Source organism: Zalophus californianus, chromosome 9, assembly GCF_009762305.2.
Source record: "Zalophus californianus isolate mZalCal1 chromosome 9, mZalCal1.pri.v2, whole genome shotgun sequence".
Taxonomy (NCBI): domain Eukaryota; kingdom Metazoa; phylum Chordata; class Mammalia; order Carnivora; family Otariidae; genus Zalophus; species Zalophus californianus.
In genome coordinates, this window is record NC_045603.1 from 102,373,559 (window position 1) to 102,401,555 (window position 27,997).

General features: G+C 52.4%; 1 protein-coding gene across 6 annotated transcripts; it reads right to left on the reverse strand.

The window, feature by feature from the left end:
• On the reverse strand, nt 1-26,688 carry SLC6A12 (solute carrier family 6 member 12). 6 transcript variants are annotated; one of them, XM_027594640.2, is made up of 16 exons: nt 26,619-26,688; nt 24,105-24,189; nt 21,827-22,086; nt 15,886-16,020; nt 12,848-12,988; nt 11,977-12,064; nt 10,724-10,856; nt 9,350-9,484; nt 7,351-7,454; nt 6,917-7,041; nt 6,388-6,500; nt 5,723-5,860; nt 4,878-4,980; nt 2,921-3,021; nt 2,251-2,421; nt 1-1,063 (listed from the first exon to the last, which is right to left on the reverse strand). In XM_027594640.2, the coding sequence occupies exons 3-16, from the start codon at nt 22,038-22,040 to the stop codon at nt 926-928; spliced, it is 1,839 nt and encodes a 612-aa protein (XP_027450441.1). In that variant the 5' UTR covers nt 22,041-22,086; nt 24,105-24,189; nt 26,619-26,688; the 3' UTR covers nt 1-925. The 6 variants fall into 6 exon arrangements, with proteins under 6 accessions (XP_027450441.1, XP_027450440.1, XP_027450442.1 ...); XM_027594639.2 differs by lacking the exon at nt 26,619-26,688 and adding an exon at nt 26,102-26,310; XM_027594641.2 differs by lacking the exon at nt 26,619-26,688 and adding an exon at nt 26,102-26,291 and having other exon boundaries at nt 21,827-22,062.
• Nucleotides 26,689-27,997: the final 1,309 nt, after the last annotated feature.

Here is a 27,997-nt window from a genome sequence, read left to right on the forward strand (position 1 = left end):
CCAAACATGCTTGTTAACTAAGGCAGGAGGGTTTCATGGGAAGAACCCTGGCCTGAAAAAAGGAAGCCAGGTTTTAGGCATAGCTATGTGAACGTGAAAAAGTCACTTTTTCTTTGGTCCTCGGTTTCCTCACCCATGAAGTCAGGAGGCAGGACAAAAGCAGGGTGGCAAATGGAGCTTCCTGGAGCACTGTATTTGGAAGGACTGTGAAGTGGGAAAGACTCTGTAATCAATTAGCAATGTCTGCCTCAGGCACAGGAAAGCAAAGAACAGTCTAAGGATCGTCTCTAAGTTCCTTCCATTCCAATGCTCCGTGAGTTGAGGACACATATTGCAGGAAGAGTGTGGAACCAGGGACACCTTGAGAGGCCTCCAGGAAAACTCAAGACCATGATGGCTTGTGAAGGCTTTTTGTTCTCTAGTTCCTTCCCCATGGACTCCAGAACACCAAGCCTAGGGAAGGACCCCCTCTAATGGAATGTCAGAATCCAATATGGCGTGTTCAGTTGTCACTTCCAACACGTTGTGTTCCATCGGGCTCTCTGAGTCAAAGTGTGATACGTATTCCCGTCAGCGCTACCCTCCCAATGCGCAAATACAGGAAGCTGGAACATCCCTACAGTGGGAGCTCCCATACAGCGTAATGTGTTAGAATCAGATGGTGGACTCAAAGAAGACCACCCTCCTTTATAAATAAGAAGGTGTGTTCCAACAGGATGGCGTGTTGCAGCGGGACCACCCCTTGCCCACCAGAAGGAGCTGCCCCAGCTGAGAAGAGAGCGGCCTGGCCTCTGGCTGGGGGCACCCACGGACATCACAGAGGTTCCCAGCCAGACAGCGGTAAGAGACAGAGGCGAAGGCTGTCCACCGTAGTGGCCCTGACAGAGGTTCCTGGCTCCATAGCCACCTGGCTGCTGGCCACATCCTACAAGTGGGTCTCCTTCTCCCCAACTACCAGCCCCTCCCTTGCTGGGGAAGGCCCGCCGTCCTGGCTGGTACCACCATCCAGATGTTTCTTGGGCTGTGGCAGGCTGGGGTCAGGGGTGGTGAGCTGTCGCAGGCGCTGTGGAGACAAGAGGGAACGAATGGGTGCTACTGGTGAGAAAGACACAGATGTTCCGTCCTGTGTGTATCCCCAGGGCCCAGGTCAGAGCCAGGCACATGAGGGTAGTCAGTAGAATCTGAGTGAATACGGGAATAAATATTTTGAGAAGAGAGAAGAGACAACACCATGGTGACTAGGACCAGGAACTGGCCAGGTTCCCATCCTTGCTCTCTTACTACCTGCGCAATCGTAGGCAACCCATTTAACCCCTCTGTGCCCTCTCTGTACATCGAGGATGATAATAGTACACAGTTCAGAGAACAATGCCTGGCAAAGGTAAGTTGATCAATAAGTGCTTATTTTTGTTCTTCTTACTATTACTATTATAATGTGATCAATAAGTCCCTATTATATGAGTAGTAGTACTACTATTATTACTGGTGTTGGTACCATCTCCTCCCCCTCCTTCTTGCCTTGAATGCAGATGTGATGACTGGAATCATGACAACCCTATTGTGACCATGAGGTGGTGAGCATGATGACGAAGACATGCTCAGACAAAGGTGCAGAAATATAGGAAGAGTTTGGTCCCTAGTGACCTCTTTAAGCAGCTGAACCAAATGCCAACAGCATCCATCTCTGGTCCTTCTCGATGTAGAAAGAAAATAAGCCTATTTGCTTATTGCAGGTTGGGTTTTTTGGTAACTTATAGGCCTGTTAGATTTTGACGAGTATAATGTCTTTGTGGGACATGCTCTACCCCCTTCCAGGAATGCATGTCTTAGATTCTAAACAGGGAGACTTTGCATGTCGTTCCCCAGAATTAAGATAAGAAAAGAAGCCAGGAGGCTGTGTATGAAATGAACTGTAATAGCTGGTTATTAGTTTCCTGGGAGCGAAGGATTTGTGCTCTCTAAATCTCTGTGTCTGGGTGCCTTTCTTTTTGGGACTCAGTTTCCTCCTTAAGCCTCTGACAGTTTACCCTTGGTCAACCTGCCCACATGATCTGCTGGAGGTCAGATTCTGAAGGTCTAGGACTCCAGGACTTTTTAACATTTCTGAAAATGAAGCCATTGGACCGGTCTTCAAAGATTCCATGAGACCGAAGCGCTGCCCCACACTCAGAGCTGGGCTCCACCCATGGTGTCCTGCCTACAACCTCTCTCAGCAACCCCCTTTCATGCATCACTTGCCCCGGCCCCTACCTTCTTGAAGGAACCCTGGGTCTTCAGAAGGCTGATGATGATAAAGAGTGGGACGCAGACCATGGAAGAGAGAGCCAAGAACCAGCCGATGGAGTAGCCCCAGGGAGGGTACACGTAGATGTTGTTGTATTTGAGAGGTGTGTACTTGCTCAGGGAAAAGAGGAAGGTGGCCTGGAAGGAGGGAGAGGTGGACACAGATGAGACGGAGAGCCCTTGAAATCCTCTCTTCACCTGCTTCAATATCCAGGGACAGAGGACAAGTTAATGCACTGTAGTGCATCACTGAGGTAGACTAGTAAAAGCCATTACAAGCCCTGGGCCAAGGCATGTCCCCACCCCCCCACCCCCGCCCAAGGACTGAGACAGGAGGAGCTCTGAAAAAAAGAAAGAAGGTGGAGGAGCCCTCGGCAGGCAGACAGAAAGAGACCACTAACTGGGAAGTCGGGCAACAGATGGAGGTGCTGAGAGAAAGGAATGGAAGAGGAACTGGAATGAGGCAGGGGAAGGAGACAGCCCCCGAAAGGAAGGGCAGGAGAACCAACCTAGAAAGGGAAACGGACCAGCCGCCCCAGGTAACTGGATAGGCGGGGAAGCAGCCCCAGAACTCAGGCATCCTGTTCCCTGTCCCCAAGTCTTCTGGAGGCAGGAGGGTAGCTGGGTGGGCACATACCAGGCAAAGTCCAGGGGTCAGAAAGAGCCAGGAGATCTTCACCAAGGGCCATGGCCTATAGCCAATCATGTCCTCAACGTTGTCATAGAAACGATCTGCCCCTGCCCAGGTGCGGTGGGAGAAAAGTGTGAGAACAGGAGGAAGGAGACAGCTTGTGGGTATTTGGGGAGGACTTACCTGGCTTTGCCCTCTTCCCCCCACCCTGTGAGGGGAAACTGGATCAGGGCACGCGAATGAGATGGGTCCCTGGCACCCCAGCCACAAGGCAGGGAGTGAGGAGGGAGAAGGGGCTGCCACCAAAAAGCTGGGAGCCCTCGAGAGAGTCACCCAACCTCCCGGTGCAATCCTTCGTCCCCTTGTCTAGGGATGAAGACCCTAAATCCTAACCACAGAGGAGGATGTGGGCCTAAAATGGCACAATGGCTATGCAAATGCTCATTTATCTATGCTGCAGAGAGGAATTCGGTTTCAAGTCAAAACAGCAAAAACAGCAAGGGTCCCACTGTACCAGCTTAATACGCTAAACTCACACAGGGCCAGAAAGCCACTGGGAAGGGAACAACAGTCTAGACTCTGGAGGAACCACTCTGCGTTCTCAGGAAGGCATGGCAAAAGCCTTGATCTGTGTTTGGAGAAACACTGACTGGTTTTGTTTACTGTCCTTGTTTGCTCCAGATCCAGGCCCAGCCAGTCCTCTAAGGAGGAGAGAGCCACCGATCCATCAGGAAAGACCCTTGGAGGGCCTCTCTGGCCCTTCCTCAGCAAAGAAATAACTTCCCACTGATCACCGGTGTGCATGAAATGCCCCCATTAGGGAGTCATTCCTTTGACTTCCAAGTTTCTCCCCCGGCTAACAACCAAATACTGCTGGGAGGGTGTAAACTATTACGGTTCCTCAGCTCTTTAGAACTCACTCTGATGGAGTTTATCAGATCCTCTTTGGGAACAAGTTCTGAGAAGAAGCAGAGGAAAATCAGAAAGACATCAGATGCTTGAGGTGAGAAGAGAGGAGACATGTCCAGGGAGAAGGAGGGCACCAGACAGGAAGGCTTAGGGTAGCGAAATAAAAACCTTCCTACTCGTTGCTTTCCTACTCATGCCCACTACATGGCACCCACCTACCCTCTCTGCCCCAAGCCTTGTTACATTGGCAGTGCGTTCCCCCAACCTGGTGCAGTGGAGCCCGAGGGTCCTGGGGTATGACGATGCCTCCTCCACATACTAGCTGTGTGAGCTCAGGCAAGAGACCTACCTCTCTGAGCCTCGCCTCCCCCTGCAAAGGGCTGCTGTGTGAGCTGCAAGATTATGTATGCCACACGTCAGCACGTTGCTTGGCATTAGCAGTGCATTGACTCAATGCATAAAGGATCCCCCTCCCTACTGTCATCAGGCAGGAACGTTCTAACACTCAGCACCACTGGCGAGTCACCCCAGCACTGAGGGGGGCTGGTGGTGGAAGTCAAAGGAAGGCAGAATTCACTTCAGCAGAAGAAAGGAATGCATAACAGCCAAAAGGAGAAAAGCTACCTCAGAAATAGGGGAATGAGTTTCCTGTTCAGGGAAGTATTCAAGCAAAGTCTGGGTGATAACCTAGAAAGGGAATGTGGGGATATGGGGATGCTCAGACGAAGTGGCCCTAAATCTCTCTTCTGGCTAGGATTCCCACTGGCGAAGGGCTTCCAGCAGCTTCTGTATCAAGAAAACTGTTCCCTGTTGTTTCTAATTCCTCTCACTATTGCGGGAAATCAGTTTTGTAGAAACTACCTTACCCGAGCTCTATCTGCCATAATGAGAAATGCCTGGGTTCCCAGCAATGGATGAACGTCCCAGGGCAGCAATACAAAGACCTATAGAAACCGGAGGGCCGGCACAGCCGATCTCTCCTCCTGGGCAGATCACGGCCTTCCGGGGAGGGGGGAGCCCAGAGGCTCCCCCTCCCTCTCTTCCCTCCACTTACCGTACACCCAGCTGATGCAGAGCACTTCAAACACGGCCAGGAAGAGCAGGCATATGCCACTGGAAGCGTAATAATCAAACAGCTGGAAGATATACATCCCGCCCTGCGGAGAAGTCAGTGGAGCTAGGCAGGGCCTTGGCCAGGGCGCGCAGGGGACCCACTCTGCAGTGAGAGTGCAAACACCCAGCTGGGCCCCCATCCTGCCCAGCCCGTGGGAAGTCACTCCTTGCAACTAAAGGGAGTTGGCCTTGCCTACCCCTGCCCCCAGGCCCCTCATTTGACCTCAGGACAACAACTTCCGACATACACTGTTTTTTCTGCCCAGCATCCTATCTCGTAGAACCTGGCACCACCTCACTCTGAGTGTGCTCCTCAGCCTGCTCCAGGCCCGAAGCAGAGCCAGTGCTGGACGCTCACCGTGTTCTTGGGAGACGGTCCCTCTCTTTCCTTGGGGGCTGGTGGTGGGGGTGGCAGCAGGTCAGCCTGAAGCTGTACCAGCATTCTTTACTATCAGGGGGGGAATCTGGCTGAGAATGGCATTCCTGACCATGTCAGGAGAGCAGCTGGATCCAACCATACCTGAAACCAATTATCTCTAGACTTTTCAGTTTCCTGGCCCCCCAAAAACTCCCTTTTCCACTCAAGCTGGCTAGCATTTGGTTTCTGTCACCTGACACCAAAAGAGCTAACTGAACACAGGTAAGTTTCTACTGTGTGGTCCCTACAACCTTACTGTGACGAGGGTAGAGCCGGTGTCAACACCGCCAAGGAGCCACTGAGGAAGGTGTGCCCCCTGGCTCCCTCCCCTGGGCGGGGGGGGCGGGGGGGCTCACACCTCTGCTCACCTCCGTAACCAGGAAGAGCCCCAACAGATAGCACACGACCGCAATGGCCAGGATGAGGAGCTCTCGCCGCCCACTCTTCCGGAGCTGACTGGGGAACATGTCCACGGAGGCTGTCACCAGGCACTCCACACAGACAAACTGCGGGCAGGAGGGGAGTTGGGGTGAGAGGTGCAGCTTGCCCTTTGCCCTGGCCCCCTCTCACCCCACTCACCCATGCTGACGCACAGGAGCATGGGGGCGGGGTGCTCAAGGGCAGACATGCGGTGGCCAGCCCCGCCCCAGCCACATCTCTACAACAGAGGGTTCCAGCATGGGGGCTGGAGGGGGAGACATGTTCTTTCCCCAAGGCTGGGGGGCGGGGCTGGGCAGCTTGAGCTGAATGGCTGGAAGGAGGCTGGAGGGCCATCTGGGAGGGGGGTGTCCATGTATGGGGAAGGGTCAGGCCTGGGGGGAAAAGGCAGGTGGCCCCCCCACAGAATAGGTTGGTCTTGAGACCAGGGGTCACCCAACCAACTACAAGGACAAGCCCCAGAAAGTGGAGGGGGATCTGGAATGTATGGTCAGTGGGAAAGGAGATGGAGGGAAGTAATGGCCAGAAACGCAGAAGCTGGCAAGAGGGTCGCCAGGGCAGGGAGGGGTGCGGTGGGGTGGGCGGGGTGACAAACCTGGCTATCCAACCCTAGGAAGATGAGCATGATGAAGAAAAGACAGGACCACAGCTGGGACAAGGGCATCATTGTCACAGCCTTGGGGAAGGCGATGAAGGCCAGACCAGGACCTGCCAGGCACAAGGCGTGGTCAGCAGAGTTCCCTCCTGCTCTCACTGCCCTCAGGGAAGAGCCTTCTCCCAAGGCACTGTGTGAGTGTGCATGAGTGTGTGCGTGAGAGAGTGTGAGTGTGTGTGTGGAGGAGTGGTGCAAGAGGGGAGGGTAGTTTCATCCATCACTTGGCTTGTCTGGTTCTGGGAAGCTGGTGTGTGCATCCATTCATGCTTGCAGCTGTGGGTCTGCCCACCCACCCTCAGTCCCGCTCCCTCCCCACCCCCCATGGTTCAGGAGGCCCTCCTCGGTGCCAAGCAGGGGCCCCAGAGGCTAAAAATTTTCCCATCAGCCAGCTCCTGGGACTCCTGCCTGGGACCTTGGTGGAGGGATCTGTGTTCTCCCCTCAGGGTCCAGAGAGCGAAGTGGTACCTACCGGACTCGGCCACTTCGGAGATGGGCACCCCCTGTTCTTGGGCCATGAAGCCCAGGATGGAGAAGACCACGAACCCGGCCGCAAAGCTGGTGGCACTGTTGAGGAAGCATAGGGCGATGCAGTCCCTGTGGGGGGCGGGGAGGCAGAGGAACCGAGGGAAAAAAGAGGAAGAAATCCCTCAGGGGAGGAGAGATCCAAAGTCAGTCAGTGGGGAGCAGGGAGGGAAAAGGGAAGTGAAAGACACGGGAGGAGAGGGATGGAAGAGAGAATGGGGGAGGGACCAAGATCAAGGATCATTGGAAGGTAGGGAGGGAGGGAGAAAAGGAGGGGAGAAAGAAATTCAGTCTGGGAACTGAAGCTTAGATTCCCTGTGGACACTCCAGGAAGACCAGCCCCCCACCCCAGGGTGCCCAGCACCCCACCCCTCCGATCACCTGTAGCAGTTGTTGTGGTACTTGTTGTAGCTGCCCAGGGCGGTCAGGCACCCCTGGCAGATGGCAAAGGAGAAGAAGATCTGGGTGCCCGCGTCCATCCACACCTATATGAGACCCCAAGAAAGTGGCAGGGGGTGGGGGGGGCACCTGGCCATCACCCCTCAGACCCCACTGGCCCCCAGGTGTGCCCCCAGGAGTCACTCACTCGCCACCCTGCACTCACATGTCACTTCACAGGCAGGCCCATTTAAATGTGGCTCTGGGGGCACTCAGAAGACCCCACATACTCGGATTTCCTGGGTGGAGGGGCGGCGCCCAGATAAGGCAGGGCAGAACTGAAAGCACGGGGCTCACTCCAAAGCACTGAGGGCCTCAGGCAGCCAAGACTGGGGCCAAGAGCCACTTCATTAGAATATAAAGAAAAAAACCTAGGACTCCTTGGGGAAGGGGGGGGTGGAGCAAAGAATGTGCTCAGACAAGTCCTAGAGGAGGAAATAAAAGTGCACAGTAAATCTGTGTGGAAATGTCCCACCTCACAGTAGTAAAAAAAAATAAATTAATTAAAACAACAAAATGATACTATTTTCTTTAAGATTTTATTTATTTGACAGAGAGAGACACAGTGAGAGAAGGAACACAAGCAGAGGGAGAGGGAGAGGGAGAAGCAGGCCTCCCACTGAGCAGGGAGTCCAACACGGGGCTCGATCCCAGGACCCTGGGACCACGACCCGAGCCGAAGGCAGACGCTTAACACCTGAGCCACCCAGGCACCCCAAAATGATACTATTTTGATCTCTCAAATTATTGAAGGTCAAGGGTTAAAATGAATTATTATGGAATCTCTCATGGGCCCTGGAGAAAAAAAGGGTACCTTCCAATACTGGTGGAGAAAGTCTATATTTCTCTAAAGCCAGTACATTTCAAGACACTTAAACGCACATATTCTTGGACTTAGTGATTCCAAGTCTGACTACTGTCAGGAAATAATCAGAGATGTGGTCCAAGATTTAAACACAGTGTCCATTGCAGCTATATATAAGATCATAAAAAAAAAAGTGCCTGACCTGAATGTCCAAGAATAAGAGCAGACTGATGACACCTGCCCCACGTGTGAGTGCTCAGAGGACCTGGTCTATTGTGCACACTGCCCACTCCATTCTTAGAGCACTACCTGGCCCTTAACCGGTCCTCAGTACATTTTGGGTGAATGAGTGACTGAATGGATGATAGATGGAGAACATAGTATATGCAAGTGTTTAAAATGACATTTACAAATGAATTTAATAACATGGAAAATGCTTACAATATAATTTAAATGAAAAAAGATACATCTCTATATAATTATCTCAACTATGTTAAAACACAGACACACACGAACTAGAAAAAAAGAGTTGGGGCGGCTGCGTGGCTCAGTTGGTTAAGCGACTGCCTTCGGCTCAGGTCATAATCCTGGAGTCCAGCGGGGATCAAGTCCCATATCGGGCTCCCTGCTCAGCAGGGAGTCTGCTCCTCCCTCTGACCCTCATCCCTCTCGTGCTCTCTATCTCTCATTCTCTCTCTCTCAAATAAATAAATAAAATCTTTAAAAAAAAAGAAAAAGAAAAAAAGAGTTGGAAGGAAATCTACTAGAATGCTCATAGAGATATAGCCAATTACAAGAGATCTTTACCTAATTGTTCTCCAGTGGGGATACATTGCCTTTATTTTTTTCTTATTTTTTAAAGATTTTATTTATTTGACAGAGAGAGCACAAACAGGGGGAGCAGCCGAGGAAGAAGGAGAAGCAGGCTCCCTGCAGAGCCGGGAGCCCAATGCGGGACTCAGTCCCAGGACCCTGGGATCATGACCTGAGCCAAAGGCAGAGGCTTAACGACTGAGCCACCCAGGCGCCTGATATATTGCCTTTAAACCAAGAGAAAAGCAACCAGAGATTTTCAAAAGTACAGCTGTGGTTTGGGGTGGGAGACAGCGGGGAACTGGTCCCCAGCACAGCTCCTACCTGGGGATCCTTGAGGCGAAGCAAATCGGGCTTCAGGTAATAGATGATGCCCTCATAGGCTCCGGGAAGGGTGATGCCTCGGATCAGGAGGATGATCAGCATCAGGTAGGGAAATGTGGCTGTGAAATAAACAACCTGGAGGGAAACAGGCTCAGGTCACTCCTGCTGTGGACATAGCCGCCAGGAGGTGCCAGGGAGCCTATGGCCGTCCTCCTGTCAGCCCTCCTCAGGCAGCAAGAGTGACACCCAGCTCAGCATCAGACACCTCCTTAGAGACGCCAAGAGGGGCTGAGCACCTGCAACTCTCCACACCTTCCTTTACACATTCTAGCGGGTCTCGGGCTTCGAGGCACGTGGAGTATGAGATACATGTCCGCAGGGCAACGGGGAGGGGCACAAGCTTCCAGCCATAACATTTCGAGGACTATTTTAAAATCCAGAATCTGGTCTCCCAAAATCTCTCATCCTGGCTGTTCTCCCTTTGCCCCCTGGTGAAGGCGGGTCCTGGTGACAGAGGGGGAGCAGATCCACACAGTGACCTGTGGCAAACCTTAAACTGTACTTTTCCAGGCTTAAGTCTGGAGGGGCAGCAGTGGCCTGAGCTCTGGGATATGGAGACTGTCTGAGGGGTCCACTCTGCTCCCTGAGCATGCTCAGCTCCTTACCGGAGGTGACGGCAATATCTGTGTTATTATCACTATTACTAGTTTTATTATTATTACAACAATCCCGGGAAGGGGAAGGCTGCCCCCAGAACTGGGTAATCAGAGCAGTCAGTATCTTGTCTATTCCTGGCTTTGAAAAGCACGAAGCATCAACCTCAGATTCCCTGGGTTGGAAATAATGGCTCAAATCTGAACTCTCTACGCGTACAATAAGCCACTGTTGTCCGTTCTTGGCTTGAACCCTCTTGATGATTGGAAACTCACCACTTCAAAGACAGTTCTGTTTGCTGATTCATACCACATGCTACAAAAAGCGAGTCGTAAAAGTGTATGATCCTAATTGTGTCATGTACACACATAATAGATCCAGAGACACACAAACACACCTATAAAGGAAACTAGAAGGCAATATCAAAATATTAACGGGGATTACTAGATCCAAATGGCCACCATGCTGGCTGGTACAGTGATTAGGAGGACTTCCGTGTTTCTTATTTTGATCTGTATGTTACTTATGTAAACAGGTCTTTTACAGTCATATTGAAAGAGAAAGTCTTTCCTTGTACTGAGCTAAACTCTTCCTACTGTTCCCCTGTTCTCACCTTGCCTCTCCCTTACACTACTCTTTCAGTTCTCCAGAGGGACACTGTGAGTGTCCCCATGGCTTCTGGGGGCCACAGAGAGCTTACCAGGAGCCAGAACACCTCACCTTGCCTGTGGTCTTGACCCCCTTCCAGATGCAGAAGTAGCAGATGACCCATGCCAGCAGGAGGCACAGGGCCAGCTCCCAGCGCAGGGCCCCCAGATCATGGATGCCTGAGGTGATGCCCAAAACACGTCTCCTGAGGATGGAAAAAAAAAAAATAACCAGGTGAAAGACAAAAGGGGACAACTTGACATTTGTCTTCAAGTCTCTTGATTCTTAGAGCTGACCCCCCGGGTCTCATGTTTCAGACTTCCCCTCTGCATCCCACTGCAGCCCCCCATGGCTATGCCATGTTCCCACCTGTGGTCTGTATGCCCCTGCTGTTAGAAGACCAAATCACGTAATCCCATAGGTATCTTTGTCTTTCTAACCATCCAGCTTTCTCTGTTGTACAGAGAGAGATAGAGAAAGAGAGAGAGAGTGAGGGTGGTAAGTAATGTATGGATGAGCAGATGGAGAGTAGATACTTACATAGGCAGGTTGATGCACAAGTACATGGGTATCAAACGGGGGCTGAATATGTTTTAGTATCTAAAGAATGCAGGGAGTGGTGGAAATGTGTGTGCGTAAGTGTTGGTGGATGTGTGAGTTCGGGGTGACATGAGGGCATATGCGTATAAGGGTGTAGGGTAGACACATGTGGGTGTTGGCAAATACGTGTGGGTTTTGGGTAAGCATGAGGGTACAGGCAGACCTTTGTAAGAATGAAGGTGGACACGTGTGGACATGGGCAGATATAAGGGCATAGCCATGTGGAATGGCAGAGGTGTGAATATAGGGTTTGCCAATTTCTGCAGTACCAATACGCTCACTTTGGCCAATTTCGAGCTACTAACATAACATCACTGAACACGGAGCTGGGGAGTGATGTGTACCATCTGCTCTCCTGAGCTGGGGCAGACCATTTGCCCATTTGCCATGCACCAGTGAACACAGCACACATGTGGGTAGGTGTGAAGGTGTAGGTAGGTAGGTGCCTGGGGGTGTGGATGGGTGCAAGGATGCAAGTCGACATGGGTCAGTGTGTGAGTCTGGCTGGACACAGGTGGACTCGGGGTCATTGGGAGTGTGTCAGTGGACAAGTATGGGTAGTTGTGAGTGTTCGCCCAGGTCCCAGTGATGTGCCAGGGGGAGGTGGGTAAGCACTGGAGAGCGTGCACAGAAAGGCTTAAACTCGCACTCCAAGTCCCAGACCTCAGACATCCAAATTTCCTGCTTGTGGCCCCTGGCACGTGGCATCCAAGCCCAGCACCTACTCCCAGAATTCCATGACAGGTGAGGTGAAGTTCTCAGAGGGGGTCACTGTTCGGGCTCCCGAGCGGTTCAAAAAGTCCATGCAATGCTCTGTTGGGGACAAGGGGGGCTGTGCATCAGCTAGGGACCAGATGGGGAGAGATGCCCTTTCACCCTCGTCCCCCCTGACCCTCTGACCTTACAGCCTGGCAGTCCCCATCATTCCCAGTCCCAAGAGCTTCCTGTGGAGCCCCCATTTTCCAGGAGTTGACCAGCCAGGCAGTTCATGGGACCAGCCCCCTTTCCCCATGTTCCTCCTACTGTTCTTGTTCTAGTGAATCTGGCAGTTTCTCTGGCCACCCCGCCACCCAACCTCTGACACAGAGCTCAGATCCCTCAGCCCCCAGAACTGGCCCACTCTCTCCACTCAACACACAAATGGACTGTGTCCTCATGCCTGCTCTCCCCCCAGACAGCCTGCTGTTCACATGGTGGGCTCCTCCTCAGTCTTCAGCCCTCAGCCAGCAATTTTCTTCCCACTGTGGTACCATTTCGGCAGTTTCATTCACCCATCGCAATTTCTAATTATTTGATTAATTTGTCCCTTTCTACCAGTAGACCACACGCTCACGGAGCGCTGGGCCACGGGGCTTATGCTCAGCCTTCTATGTCTAGCACCCGGCACGGAGTGAGTGATGATAACCCCTCACAGTGGCACAAAACATTCAGTCGGGTGGGGTTTTCGGTTCTCCTGGTGGCTAGTCCAGATTCCCACAGAAGGGTCAGCCAGCAGGACGGCACCAGAGCCTGCACAGCCCAGCTCTGAGGCAAGGGTTGCCGCCTGGCCCTGCCCCCAGGGAGAGGCCCCAGCTCAGGGGCCGAAACCATGGATACCTGTGTTCCAGCTATTGGTACAGGTCGTCCAGGGCAGCTCAGAGGTGAAGGAGCTGAACAGGTAGAAGAGGGCCCAGGCGAGAATGATGATGTAGTAGATGTTCAGATAAGACTCGATGACCACAGAAGCCAGACCAATGCCTACGGGGGGAGGGGAGGCACAGGGTAGCAACAGGGAGAACCCAAGAGATCAAGTTAGCCCAGCAGAGCCACACGGAAGCCTCCCGCCGCGGCTAGAAGGGGATTGGGTGCTACCCGAAGACAACCACCAGGATTTCTTTATTGGCCCAAGAAGCCTCAGACAGCACATTTTTCTAAGAAACACAGGTTACAGAACACCACGGTTTGCATTCTTCGTTTTGCAATATATATATTTGAATGTATATCTTCTTTTTTATTTTTTTATTTTTTTCTCATTATGCATAATTTACTTGACATTTTTTTTTTTTTTTTTAGGAGATAAACTCTGGAAGGATTGTCATCCAAAAGCTACCTGTGGTTCTTGAGGTGATAGGATTTTGGTTCACTTGTTAAAGTTTTTTTTTCCTTTTGTCCATCTGCATTCTCTAGTTTTTCTATGACAATCACACATTACTTGTAAAATGAAAAAGGGCAGGAAGAACAAAGGAGTAAGTAGGGAAATCTTGGTAAGAGTCAGTCTCAGGATAAGAGCAAAAACCAAAAGAAACCAGCAAAGAAAAAAACAAAGGAGAAGAGGTCGCTGGTTGTCAAGAGCCCTGGAGCCTGAGTTGGTCTCAAAATGCCAGCTCACCGCCCAGCAAGGGGCAAGAGTGTCAGCCGAGGCGGGACCTGTGCGCCCAGGTCGGACGCGGGGGAGCAGTGTGGAGGCTGGCGGTGGGGCTGGGAGGGAGCAAGGGCAGGCGCAGTCCCCCCACCCCTCGCCTCCCCCCTCCCCAGCCCGCCTGTTCCTGCAAACGTGGGATCTTTTCCACAGTCATTTTAAAAGTAGCACGTTGCCAGGGCGGCCGTTAGTCCCAAGGTGTGAAAGCGGGCGGAGGAGTGGGCGCCGCACCCTGTCCCAGGTCCCAGCCGCCCCGCGTCCTGGGGAGGGGCCCGTGGCCCGGGAAGCCCGGGCTCCAGGATGACTTAACGAAGCACAGCCCCGAGGCAGGTCGGAAAATCAATGCAGACTGTCCACAAAACCAGCCCTTGGCCGGGCGAGCCCACCCTGATTGTCTGTTCCCGCGGGCCTGGCCAACTCGACCAGAGCACCGCCCCCCCGCCCCGTGTTTTCCTGCGTTTGGGTCTCTGCAAAGCATGCAGGCGTGGGGGGCGGGGGCGCCCTAAAGCGACCGTGGGCTGGGGCCTCGGGAGGAGCGGTGGCCGGGGCTGCTGATGGCGCGGAGGGTCCCCGGGGACCCGGGCGGCCGGGCTGTTCGGAGCGCACACACACAGACACCCATACACCCAAACAAGCGGCCACTGTGCGGCCACTCGCCGCCGGAACGCGCTGTGCTCCCACCGCCTGTAAACACCCGACCGGACCCGGGAGGAAGGCAGGGAGCCAGGCTGGGGGGAGGGGGTGCCCCATCTCTGAGGAAAGGGATGACCTCTGGGGAGGAAACTTGTGCCTGTGTGTAAATTGAGGAGGGAGGGAGGGAGGGTGGGTGAGCACAGGGTGGGGCCTCCGTGTGCTGGAAGGGTGAACTGTGGGGTGGGTGCCTTCAGGCCGGTGGAGGGCAGGTAGCAGGCAGCCTGGACCCTCCCACCAACATCGGTGCACACACCCTGAGACTCCAGGCCTTGGAGTCTCTGTCTCTTCAACTTGGCCAAGAGGGAAGGAGCAGGAATCCCTCCCCCCGACCCCCCTCCAATGTTTGGTTTGCTCACCCTATCTGTGGTGACCCCCTTGGAGAGTTAGTAGATGCGTTCCAGAGAGGCCAGCCCTACCTTTTGCCACCCAGGAGCTCGCTTGGTCCTAGGGATAGAGCCCAACTGGGTGGGACATTAGGCGACTGCTGGGCTCCAGAGCAGAACGCTGCTCTGGCTAAGGCCACAATCGTCCAGCAGGACTCGCCACTCCTGAGTAGAAACGTATGTGGGCCAAGCTTCGCCCCTCCCCAGCCCCTCACTGCTGCTCCTCCAGGGGTCCCATGGGTGCCCCAAGAGGAATCAGTACCAGACGAGCCTGGTCCCCGCAACCAAACCCCCAATCAGTGGTCAGGTTCCCAGCCTGCTCAGGAGCCAGGGTTTCCCCACCTACTAAGCTGGGCTGTAACCCAGATAGCCTAGTCCCTGGGGCTGCCTCAGAGACTGACGTGAGGGAAAGAGTCCTCTCCTCATTTCCCATAGGCAAGGAACCTCTCAGAGACAAGGGTTGGGGAGCCCCCCCCAAGGGGACTGGCCCAATCAGCTAAAGATGGGGTGGGGGAAGGACACCCCAAGCCGCTCACATTAGTGCCAGCAAGTCCATGGAGAGAACAGGAGCTGTCCCTAACCTAATCCCTAACCTAATTCCTAACATGAGAAAAAGCATGAATTTTCAGCTCAGGGAGACCTGGGTTCAAATCCTCAGTAAAGGATCTCATTTTCTCATCTACAAATAACTAAGCGAGTTGTTACTGGAGGATCCAATGAGGAAATGCACGTAAAGTGCTTACCTGAGCCCTAACACGTAGCGGGGCTCAGGGGATGTTAGCCATCATCATCATCATCCCTATGGTTATGTACCTCGGCGGCACGTCTGGGGCCGCGCCATATACACAGGAACAGCTTTCCAGGAAGCTGATGAAGATGAAGCTCCAGGATTCCTCACTTGCAAGAACTCCTTCCAAGCTCTGCATCTAATTTTGCACTGGTGATTTTGTATTGTCTTTCTTGAGGAGTGCCTTCCTCCCCAGGATCTATAAGCTTTGGGCCCGCCAAAGTCTGACAACTCTTCCTGTGTCCCCCACAGCACTTCGCACAGGATGAGAGTAGATGAATAAGAAGGTGGGGGCAGGGAAGGAAAGGGGAGGAGCGATGGAGGGATGGAGGCGCTTGGTGACCCTGGTAGGAGGGCACAGGGGAACACTCACCCTGGAGAAGGGGACAGATCTTCCTCCAGGCTGTCACGCTGCCTTGGCTGGTGTACTGGCCCAGCGCCACCTCCAAGAAGAACACCGGGATGCCGCAGGTGAAGAAGAAGATGAAGTAGGGGATGAAGAAGGCTCCTGTGGAACAAGAGGGGGCAGGGGCTGAGTCCTCGACCCATCTGGGAGGCCAGCGTCCCACTGCTCGGCATCCTTAGTCTCCCTCCCCACCCTCCCAGGGGCCCACATCGGCTTCCTCCTGTCTGCGAACAGGGACGGGCAGAAATTTTCCAGTCTGAACCCCACTCAGGATAGGAAAGACCTTTGAAGAAAGAGGAGTGAACATTTGGGTGGATATCCTAATAGATGCACTATTTATTTTCTCAGTGTGCTTTACAAACTTAGTCCATTTATTATTTTTGGAACCAAAACATGTGTTCTGTATAATTTGATATGCTTATTAAATTATCAAGTGTGTTACATTTTAGAGAAAAACAAACAAAACACCTTGGAAAAATTATTTTTCCTCTAATAATTTTCAGATGGTTTTTTCCCTCCACCAGGCTCTGATCCAAACTGGGGTCCCAGCAGAGAAGGCCATTTCTCGGGTACGTTTTTCAGCAGTTATGTGATTAGGCACTGACCTACAGGCCCCCACAGGAGGCCAGGCCGAAAAAGCATCCAGCACAGTAGGGAACTTAAAGACAATGCTAAGTCGCCGGTGCCCACTTCAGTCACTAAGATGTATACCTCACCTCAGAAGTGTACCCATGGGTAAACAGATTATTGTTTACTGCACCAAAATAACACTTAGCCCTTATGTTGTGCTTACTGTGTGTAAGGCATTCTTCTAAATGCTCCACCAACATCAGAATCCTCACAGAACCACCTCCCATGGGGCAGGTACCACTGTTATTCCCATTTTACAGATGAAGAGAGTAAGGCATCACACCAAGTGGTCCGATCCTGAGTCTGTGCTCTTACCCAAGTAATCCACATTACTTTGTAGGAAAAATAGAAAGTACAAAGGGGGAAAAGGAAAAAAAACATTGTACAGCCTTCCAATTTTCTTATAAACACACACACACACACACACACACACATACATACATATATATATTTTTTTTCTCTTTTTTGGGCAAAAATAAGAACCTACTATATATTCCTTGACTACCGTTTAAAAACCTATCATGAACGTATTATATCAATAAATATAGAAGGCATCATTTTAATGGCCGTATCATATTCCACCATAAGCATGTACCCTAGTTTATTTCATCGATACCTCCACTGGCCAGGTATCTTTGGTTGTTTCATTAGAAACCCCACTGCGATCCTGTGTCCACATCCTTGTGCACTTAGCTAACTGTCTTCTTCGTATAAATTTCCAGTGGGCAAATTGGTAGGTCAGAGGGTATGTACATTTTTTTTGTGTGGTAAAATGTATATAACATAAATTTTACTTTTTAACCATTTTTAAGTGTAAGGTTCAGTGGCCTTAAGTACCTTCATACTGTTATCCAACCATCACCACCATCGATTTCCAGAACCTTCTCAGCCGTCCAAATCTGAAACTCCGTAGCCATTAAACACTAACTCCCTATTCCCCGCCTCTCCCCGGCCCCTGGTAACCACCATTCTACTTTTTGTCTATGAATTGTTTTTCTAGACACCCCATATAAGAGGAATCACACAGTACTTATGATTTTGGTGTCTGGCTTATTTCACTTAGCTTCATGTCCTCAAGGTTTATGCATGCTGTTTTCAGGCTGAATAATATTCCCTCATGTGTATATATCACATTTTGTTTATGCATTTGTCCATTGATGGACATTTGGGGTTGCTTCCACCCTTGGGGCTTGAACAGTTTTTTAAGGACTTTGACATGCATTTCCGAATCGCCCTCCTGGCCTCTCCTACCCATCTGCACTGCCAGTAGCAATATGTTAAGAGTGAAGGAGAAGGATCTGTGAGTCTTCTGGGCCCTCCGGAGCCACAGTAGCTGGTAATTCTCCAAGTCCTGAAGTCCTTTTTAACCCCAGCTTTGCCTGCCCATCCTGAGTAACACCACTGACTCCGGTTTACGCGGCTTAGGTGGTTACAGGGGTGAGGCTGAGGGGCTCACCCAGAGGGCGCGTCATGGGAAGTCTTTGGCGGCATGTGACCCATGGGCCCCTTCCTGCTGGCTGTGCGAAGTCCTTACCTCTCCTGAAGGGGACGGCCTCAGCCCTATCCTTGGCACATAGACTTCTGCCCCACAGACACGGGCGAGAGCTCAGGAGGCCTGGAGCTGGGCCACCCTCAGGCTGAGTCAGGCCTGGAAGGTCAGTGCTAGGCCCCGGGCCACAGCAGGCAGTGGGAGGAGGTTGGTCCTGGAGCGCCTACAGGCGTCCGTTCTTGGCTTTCTCCCTGGGTTTTCAACATACTATCACTGCAAACATCCTCCCCTCCAGTGAACGGCTGAGAATCCTCACTCGGGGAGATTGACCTGGCCCACAGTTCTCTTGGCATCTGCCCATGCTCTGGGCATGGGTAGCCGGATGAGGCCCCCCAGGGATCTGTGAGGACAGGGTGACTTGGGACGCATTTATAGTCTCTCTCCCTTTGTTCTAAGGTATGCCTTATTAGCTCTGCCAAGCACTCACTCCGGAACCACTAGCAATCTGGAAACTCAGAATTCATAAAATTCTCTTTTGGGGTGAGCCATTTTTTGAGGATGATCTAGTTTAGCGACTCCCTGGGGTTTTTTTGTAACCAAAGATATTATTACACCAATAACACTATTTTTTTCATCCCTCTTGAAAGATTTTTCTCTACAGAACTGTTGGTTAACTAATTATTAATTCATTATGAATTAATTAATATATCAGTAAACACTATATTTAACTGCTTTTTTTCTTATTTATTTCTTTTTTTTTAAAGCAAGGCAGACTGCCACCTGCAGCACCTCATTTGGATGTGTCTGGAATCTCGGAAGCTTGACTACCCTACGTTCTCCCACAAATGGACCTGGAGAGCTTGTTTGGGGGTCCTAGCAGGGGAGCGCAGCTACTGTATACCCTTGACCGAGGAACGGTCCTCCCCTATCAGGGAAGGTCGTCCTCTTGGACCAAGCACACAGCTTCGGGCGGGGCGCCCGTGGAGTGGTGAGGGAGGAAGGGGACACCTGCCTAGCCAGCCAGATCAGCCGCATCAACCCTGGCAATCAACGGGGTGACAGATGTCGCAGCCAGATCGCCCTCACATCCTAACCGCTAACTAAGGAGTTACGGTCAGCTCAAGATAAACCCTATTATCATAGTGAGTTAGTACAATTCTAGCCTAAAGCAAAAAGGTGACATTTGAGTTAGTCGGTGAAGTCATGTTCCCACATAGATCTATTATTAAGTTAACTGAAACAAGGAAACCTACGTTCCTACTTTCCTGGACCCCCAAAGACCAGTGACCTGAGATTTCCAGAACCTTCTCAGCCATCCTGACCTTGCTCCACCCCTCATCTGGGGGAGGATGAGGGAGACAGGATAGAGGGGTGGCAGGGTAGGTGTCCTCCCCGGTACTTAGGTTGAGACAGAGCTAACACGAGAACACAGACTCTGCCGGCACTGCCTCTTCACAGACAACCCAGGCTCAGCGCCGTGTCCCTGCACACAGTCCTAGGCGCTTGCATCCCCATGCTGCCGCACAGCCAGGACCGAGGCCACGGCCACAGTGCAGTCACCAGGCAGGACAAGGAAGTGTGGGCACCTGAACCCGAAAACTTGTCCCCTGGACCCTCCTTCTCCCTCCTTTTCAGATGGCAGGGCAAGTGATGTGCAAGCCAGTGAACCAGGCGCCCAGGGCCCGCAGCTCCCAACCACTTCTATAATCTTGGGCAAGTCGCTAAACATCCCAAGGGGATTCTGGGCGCTCTGTGAAATGAGTGCTCAGCCTGGATCATCTTCAGCTCGAGCACGAACGCCCCGCGTGTCCGTGAAACTGGCCGGGGACAAAGAAACAAGTCAGTGCCCCTACCACTTCTCCCTGCCCCCCCCTAATCTCTGGCCAGCATTCACCCCCCACTTCCCAGCCTCGCCCCATAGCCCTCACCTGCCAGGATAACCCATTTCTATTTCTTGGAGCCATTCGTTCAAGTAGTTGGTAATAATACTATAAGGTTGGAAACACAAAACAAGATACCTGGTAGATGCTCAGTAAACACCTGTCAAAGTACATATGGGGGCACCTGGGGGGCTCAGTCGGTTAAGCATCTGACTCTTGATTTTGGCTCAGGTCATGATCCCCTGGTCATGGGATCTGAGCCCCATGTCAGGCTCTGCGCTCAGCGGGGAGTCTGCTTGAGAGTCTCCCCCCCCTCGGCTGCTCCCCCCCATGTCCAAAATAAATAATCTTTTTTAAAAATTAAATATGAATAGTGTTATAAGGGTTTTCTATTTTTTTAAACGATCTTATTTACTTATTAGAGAGAGGGAGAGAGAGGGAGGGAGAGAAAGAGAGAAAGCACAAGGAGGGGGAGCCGCAGGCAGAGGGAGAAGCAGGCTCCCCGCTGAGCAGAGAGCCCAACATGGGGCTCAATCCCAGGACCCTGGGATCATGACCTGAGCCAAAGGCAGACGCTTAACCGACTAAGCCACCCAGGCGTCCCTATAAGGGTTTTCTAAACAATAATTATCTTTAAATAGGAATGTTTCTTCTTTTTACCTTTCTGGAATATTTCAGATTTCACAATAAATGTGTACAATTTCCACAAGAAGAATAAAGGTATCTTCAAAAGGCAAAGATGCATCTGTCTAGTCACAAATAAATTCATATAAATGAATACTTCCATTTGTATGGAAATTCCAAATAGGTAAACCCATAGCCACAGAAATAGATTCGTGGCTGCCAAGGGCTGGCAGCAAGAGAGTGACTGCTAATGGCTTCAGGCCCTCCTTCTGGAATGATGAAAATGTTCTAAAGTCAGTTGTGGCGATGGTTACACAATTCTATGAATATACTAAAAGCCTTTAATTGTGCACGTAAAAAGATTAATCTGGCCCTTTCCCACCATATCCCTGCTCATTTTTACTACCAGTGCTGAAAAATAATAAAATTATGTTTCTTAAATTAAAAAAAAAATCAGAGACAAGGTCATATTTCTCTGCTCAAATTCTTCAACCGTTCCCATCGCAGAGCAGAGCCTACAAGATGTGAGCCCTGTGACCTCTCTGATCTCTTCTCTTCTCCACATCTGTCATTGCCCCACTGTTCTTCAAACAGGCCAGGTGCACTTTCACCCCAGGACTTTGCACTTGTTTTCCCTCCGTTTGGAATGGTCTTCACCTGATCTCCATCTGTAAGACTCACTCTTTTACCTCCTTCAAGTCTTGGCGCAAATGTCACCTCCTCAACGCAAGCTTTCCTGGGCACCTTACTTCACCTTTCCAGCCCTTCCCCCCGTCCCGCACATCGCCAACGACTCAGCATTCCCTACCCCTCGTCCCTGCTTGGCTTCCCACCATTCCACTCCTCACCATCAACATCCCATGCATTTTACCTCTTTGTCTGTAATCTGCCACCACGCGCTAGAATACATATAACACACAGAATGTGTTCTGTGCTGTATCTAGAACAATGCCTAGCCCAGGAGAGGCCCATAGTAATACTGGCTGAATGAATGACTCCTAGCAGCAACCGGCATTGCACAGAATCATGAGAGGCTAGTATTATCCTATCTGGTTACACACTCAGATTCCTTGGTCCTACCCATTGCCTCCGTTACCCTTCACTGTGGCCCTGGGAGGCATCAACCCTATTTCACAGAGGAGGACCCTGAGAACCCCTGGGCTCTCTGACTCTGTGCCGGCCTCCTTCCATTCTACCACATCCCCAGGCAGGAGATGCCCAGGTAGGCCCTGCCTGCGGTCAAGGCACAGCTCTCCCCACCACGCCTACCTCAAAGTGAACTCACCACCTCCATTTTTGTAGCAGAGATAGGGAAACCTCCAGACATTCCCCAGCCCAATGATCTCCCCGGCCACTGACAGCACAAACTCCATCTTGTTGGTCCATTGGCCCCGATCCTTCACCTGGCCCTTGCCTTCCTGGTCCAACTTCTCTCCCTCCTCAGGGAGCCAGGAGACCACAGGAGGCCCGTCCTCGGGGACTGCCACTTTTCTGTCCATGGCGACGTGATGGACGGGGAGGCTGTGGAGCCGGGAGATGGTGAGCCTGGTGTGACAAGAAGGGGTGAGCCGTACCACCCCGAAGCGTGCCCTCCACCCCTGTTTTCTCCCTCCTAGGCTTTGATTATTGTTGGAATATTGCAGTAACATTTCCCATTGTTGGAATATGGTTTAATATCGTTGGGCTGGTGATATTCTTCCCAAACTCTCCATGACTTTTACACTGAAAGTTACACTTTGCTCTCAAGACTTGGAGAACAAATAGGGAGCCAATCTTCATTTGCCCATTTTGCAGAGGGGGACATCCAGGCCTTGACCAATGAAGTGGCTTGCCTACAACCATACAGGAGTAGACTGGGAGGAAAAGGCTTGGGGTCTTTCATTGCGAGTCCCTTCTGATATTTACAGCCAGCCACCGTCCCTGCTTGCCTGTCCGCCCAGCTCCACAGTGTCGGGTGAGTGGCACCCGCCCAGCCTCCGGCCTCCAAGCCAAAAGGGATCAAAGCTTGCCAGGGGTGACAGGAGGTCAAAGGGCAGGTGTGGCCCAGGTGACTGCACGGTCTTCCGCTAGCTGGTTGTGTGCTCATTCCTATGCCAAGCAATCGATCAACTCAGGGTAAACATGGGAGCCAGCTAGCTCTGGGCGTCTGATTGGGAGGGAAGGAGAAGGTGGGGCCTCTGAACAAGGCCAGATGAGACCTGGGATTGGTGCCAGGACCAAGTATAGGCCTTCGAGGGAAACCTGGTTCTTCTTCCTTCTCCGTTGTACCTCTGCCCTGAGAACAAGCAAGGGGTCCTGGCGGTCGATCCCAGAGCGATTCTCACTGGGGTGGTGGTCTCCTCAAGGGAGACCCAGACGTGGCTGAGCATGACAGCAGGTCACTGTCCTTCCTGACTCCCCGCTCTCCTAAAGAGCCCAAAGCTCCCTGGACTGCCAGAGAAATGACGTGGACTCTCTTGGTCTACTCTGTCCCTGTCACTGTCCATTTGTCAACCTCCAGGAGATAAACTGGGGCACTGCGGTGTTGTACCTGGAGTCCTTGTTTGCCTTCCCCCCCATCCCCCACACACAGCCACCCTGAAGCCACCTCCACCTTGGCTCCCGAGGAGCTGCCAGGAGGAGGTGCTCCCGCCCCAGAGGGAAGCACCCACCCAGTGCCCCTCACCTCCGGGGGGCGCTGGGGAAATCAAAGTGACCCTAAGCTACCAAGTGCCCCATGCCCCTCCAAGGCTCTAGAGAAACACAAGGGATTCTTTTTACCAAGTGTCTGTGTTTATTCGTTGGTCCTTTTAACCCAGGCAACAGCCCAAGCCCAAGTCAGTTAGAAAGGCGTGGCAGGAGCCATTTGAGGTTATGGAAATTTTTGAAGGTGACTTGGAGGACAGGTTATCCCAGGAATGGGAAAGCCTGTCGGGGTTAGATTCTGGTATTGGGACCTACTCAGAGGTTTCCACTGAAAGCTCAGCCCAGGAAGAAAGATGAAGAGAGAGGAGCCTAATGGAAATCAGAGGTCTTCGGCCCCCGATGTAAGGGAGGAGGAGGGAAGGAAGGGAGAGGAGAAGGCTTCCAGGTTCAGAGGAGACCATCAGACCCTGGGAGTGGGGGAGGCTTTGAGAACCAGAGTGTCAGGTTGGAAGAACAGGGCAGTTTGGCCCTGGGGGAAAGAGTTGGTGCTATGGTGCTACCTGACCAACTGTAGAAGTTGCTACAGAATTGGGGCTCGGGCACCCTGAGGAGTGGCCCCGGAATCGTTATCAGACCAATGAATGGATGAATGAATGAATTCAAAAACATTAACGGAAAAAACACCAGGCAGGAATCCTAAGGTCTAGTCCAGACCCAGGCAATAATAATATTAATAAAAGTTAACATTTGACTAATTGTTGTGCCAAAAACCTGTACTTCTTCATATGCGTTATTAAATTTCATCCTCATTAAAATCTTTAAAGTAGGTATTACTATTAAGTCCATTTTATCAATGAGGAAATGAAGCTCAGAGAGATGAAGGAACAGGACTTGACACCTTGCAGGTGTTCAGTAAAACTATTTTTGAATGAACTTACCAATACAATAAGTGATGGAGCGGAGTCTCTAACTTGCTGTGTGAACTTAGGCAACTCACACGTCCTCTCTGGGCTTTAAGTCTCCCTGGAAGAGAGAATGAGCCATTCAACAGCGGTGCTGGGAGGGTGGGGCATACAAATAAAATCGATAAAAGACAAGGAGAGATTTTTTGCCTTTGCTTGCCAAGCCATAGTGTAGCTCAGCTCAGAGTGAGCCCAAGCACAAAGGTCTCCAAGGAGGTGGGCGGGAGAAAAGCCTTCCTGTTCTCAGACCAGAAGCAGCTATGTCAGGGCCAAGCTGTCCTCAACAGTGGAAGGAAGAGAGACCTGGTGGGGCCAAGGAGTGAGCTAAGGGAAGACCAGAGGCGAGTGCAGGGTGGGGAAGCAAATCTCAGAGTCCAGTTTGGGTGCAGGGTTGGGGTTGTATTGGGATGGGGAAGACAAGAAGAGAACACACACTGATGAGCTGATACTGGTGCAACATATTTTTTTAAAGGTTACTGGAAAGATCATAATTTATGGGTTAGAGTGAAAAACCGGAATGGCAGAATGAAAGCAAGAGCATGTGGAAAGGAAAGCTGGCCCTGAGCCATGGTAAATCAAGAGGAAACAGGCCTTCAGTGCAGCAAGTGGGATTCAAGTTAGACTCAGGGAAGAAATGTCGAGGTGGAGGTCAGGCATAAACACAGGCTATACAGAGCTCTCCCGTGGGGGTTACTTTTCAAAGCCAACAGGACAACATGCCCCCCTACTCTCCTTACCCAGTCCCCACTGTGCCCATCTACCCCTAGCCCACTCGTGAGGAATAAACCGTGTTATCCACAATCAAGATGACTTCCAGAGATCTCCCCCTTCCCGAGATCTCCCCTGTCCCAGCTCTGCCACCTCTCCAGCCCCTAGCACCCCCTTCCCACCTCTGCCAAGCTGGAGCAGCATACGGGGTCATGCATTGGAGTGCACCACACGTCAGTGCCCTCCAGAAGCAAAGACACCTACATCCACACTGGGCTCAGTGGTGCCCACCAAGAAAATCTTCAAGAGGCTAGCAAGTCCAAAATTAACCGTTTTCAGGAGCTGGGCATGGGTCTAGGAGGAGGAGGTCTGGTCAGGGCCTAGCAGAGGAGCAGACAGGTGGAGAAATGCCGCTCCCCTCCCGTGCCGCTGGGATCCCAGCTCGGGCCCGTCACCCTCCCAGTCCAGCACAGGAACGGCCCAGCGCTGGACCCAGGGTGGGGGGCGCAGGGGGCACAGGAGGCACAGGATGCCCCAGGCCCTGCTTCAGCCCACACCCACATACCAGTTCCCATTTCTGTACACACACTGGTGCCATTCCTGTCACGTCCCTTTGCACACACATACCTGTGTGCATGGCACCAAAACCTGACTCCGGCTAGTCCCTCACAGCCTGGGGGCTGCCAGGTTGGGCTGCTGGCCGCCTGCACCTCCCCACCGCTCCTTTGTTGCCCTTCTCTGGCACAAGCCTGCTTATGCCTCCGCACAGCCTGAGCTGGGGCAGCTTCCTCCTTCTGGGAGACGCTTGGCTCCCTGATTGCCCTGCTTGACCCGTGGGGGAGGGCAGGAACCCCTCATCTGCATGGCTAATTGCAGGTCATGGATCTTCAGGGATGCCCAAGGTTTGTCCCGTCTGCTCTTCCTTCCCATCTCCCTGGGCTCTGTCTGTTTCCCCTCCTTCCCTCAGTCAGGTGATCACCCCTCCTTCACCTACTCCCTAGGGCCAGCCCCCCACCTCGGGTCTTGGGTCTTTCCCGGGCTCGTCCCTGAGCAACTTAGAAGCTGTGGGTGGCTTGGGGGAGCTGGGGTGATGCCCCTGGTCCTAAGATGCCCCAACATCAGACTTACCTTTAGCCCCAGTCTTTTGTACCACAGACACACACAATCCTACAAAACCTTGCCTCCCAGGACTCACCCCTCCAGCCCCTCTCAAGCACCCTCTAAGGGACTGCAAAGACACAGCCCGTCCTCCACTTCCTGCTCACCTCGGTCCCAAGCTCAGCTCCCGTGGTCAGCTCAGCTCCATGCCTCCGGTGCCCGGGACAGTGATGGGGAAGCCCACACAGCCGGGACCTGAGAGGGGAACCAGCCTCCACCTTTGCTCCTCCTGTCCCTCCCAGCTCAGAATCCCATCCGAGTTGTTGTCCCGGGACTCCCAGACAGAAAGCAGCTGTGTGTGTGTGTGTGTGTGTGTGTGTGTGTGTGTGTGTGTGCGCGCGCGCGCGCGCGCGCTCACGCACACCAGTGTACTGGGAAGTGAAGGGACAGAGAAATACCACAAGCAACAGGAGGGACTGAAGCCAAAAGTTTGTGCACCAGGATTACAACATCCAACCTCAGGAAGCCAAGTCCTCTGTCCCCAGTCCCCCACCCCCAGCTCCCTCCCACGGTGGGAGCCCCCCCCCACAGCCCTCCCACTGGGCTCTGTCCCTCCAGTCCAGCTCAGACTTCCATCTGATCACGTCTCCCTGCTTTTGTCCCTCATGTCTTCCCCCTCCTCACCGTGCCCCTCCAGTACGGGCTCCTTCCGAGGGAAGAGATGAGGATGAACAAGGCAGGGTGCAGCCTTCTCTTACCAGAGCAGTAGGAAGGGAGCCACCACCCCCCGGGCTGGAAACTGAGAACCTCAGGAGGGGAGTTGGCCTCACTGACGAGGGCTCAGGAGGAGGGTGAATCACGCGCTGGAGTTTTCCACCAAGTACCTGCCCTCTGTGGTTTCAAGGCAAGGCTCTGGACCTTTACAACCACTACCCTTTTCCTTGGGATTTTCCTAGAGAAAGTGCCCAGAGCATACCTCGAGAAGCCTAATCTAGAAAGGACACAGGTTTATAATCACACAAGACCTGAGTTTGAACCCCTCCTCTGTTCTGTCGGTCAGGTCAGCTAGGCAAGGATCTGAGCCTCAGTTTTCCAATCTGTAAAAGGTACAAAACAAGACCTACCTACTTTTTATAGTTAAAGACAATATGGTAAATTGCTTAGGAGATTGTAGATGCTTCAGCAGGGGGGTGGGGGGTCAGTGGTGTTTGCTGTGTGTCCTCTGGAAGCGGGGGCAGGGATGGTGTGGCGTCTGGTCCCAGGCAAGAAATAATAATGCTCTGGTGATCTCTCAGCACCAAGGCACGTAACTGGGACTCGTCTGATTGCCTGGCCGCCATCAGTGGTGAACTGGTATTTGTTGAATGAACGTGTGTGGCCCCTGCTATGTGCCCAGTGAGCTTATGCAGAGTGGGGTGCTCCTCACTGGTCCTGCACACGCCCTCATGGTGCTGGGTGCAGGACCGTCCCGTGGTCCTTCATTCAGAACAGCCAGTGCCTCTTTCAAGACAATGAAGGTAATTTCTCAGCCCCAGGTGGTGTGGAGGGAGGGGAAGTTGTGGGGAGAAAGGGAAATTTCCCTTTGCATGAGCTTCCCCTTCGTATTTTAGAACTTCCCAGCAGGGCTGGGGTGTGAAGTTAGAATCTCAGTCTGTAGTTTTCCATCAAGCAGCCTCACTGGGTGGCTCGCAGGCCCCTCACAGCATCTCCTATGGGGTTCCCCAGCGCAAGAAAGCGCGAGTGAGTCTCAATTCTCAGACTCCTTGCCTCTGTGAAACCAGAAGGCAGACAGGGGGTCAGCCCTGGCAGAGCTGTGCATGGCCCCAACCGGAATTTACACTGCAGTTACCCCTGCCCGCAGCTGGGATGATGTGACCTGCATTGCTGCATCTGTCCCTGCAAGTTGGGTCTACCACAGGTCAGCCATAGAGCTTAGTGCAGCGGGGACACCAAAGTCCACAAGATACAGAACAGCAGCGGCAGCCTTTCTGGAACAAAACACCCAGCCTCCCCATGAAGGGGAGCAAGAGGAAAGAGAATCAGACTGGGCAGAGGGGAAATTT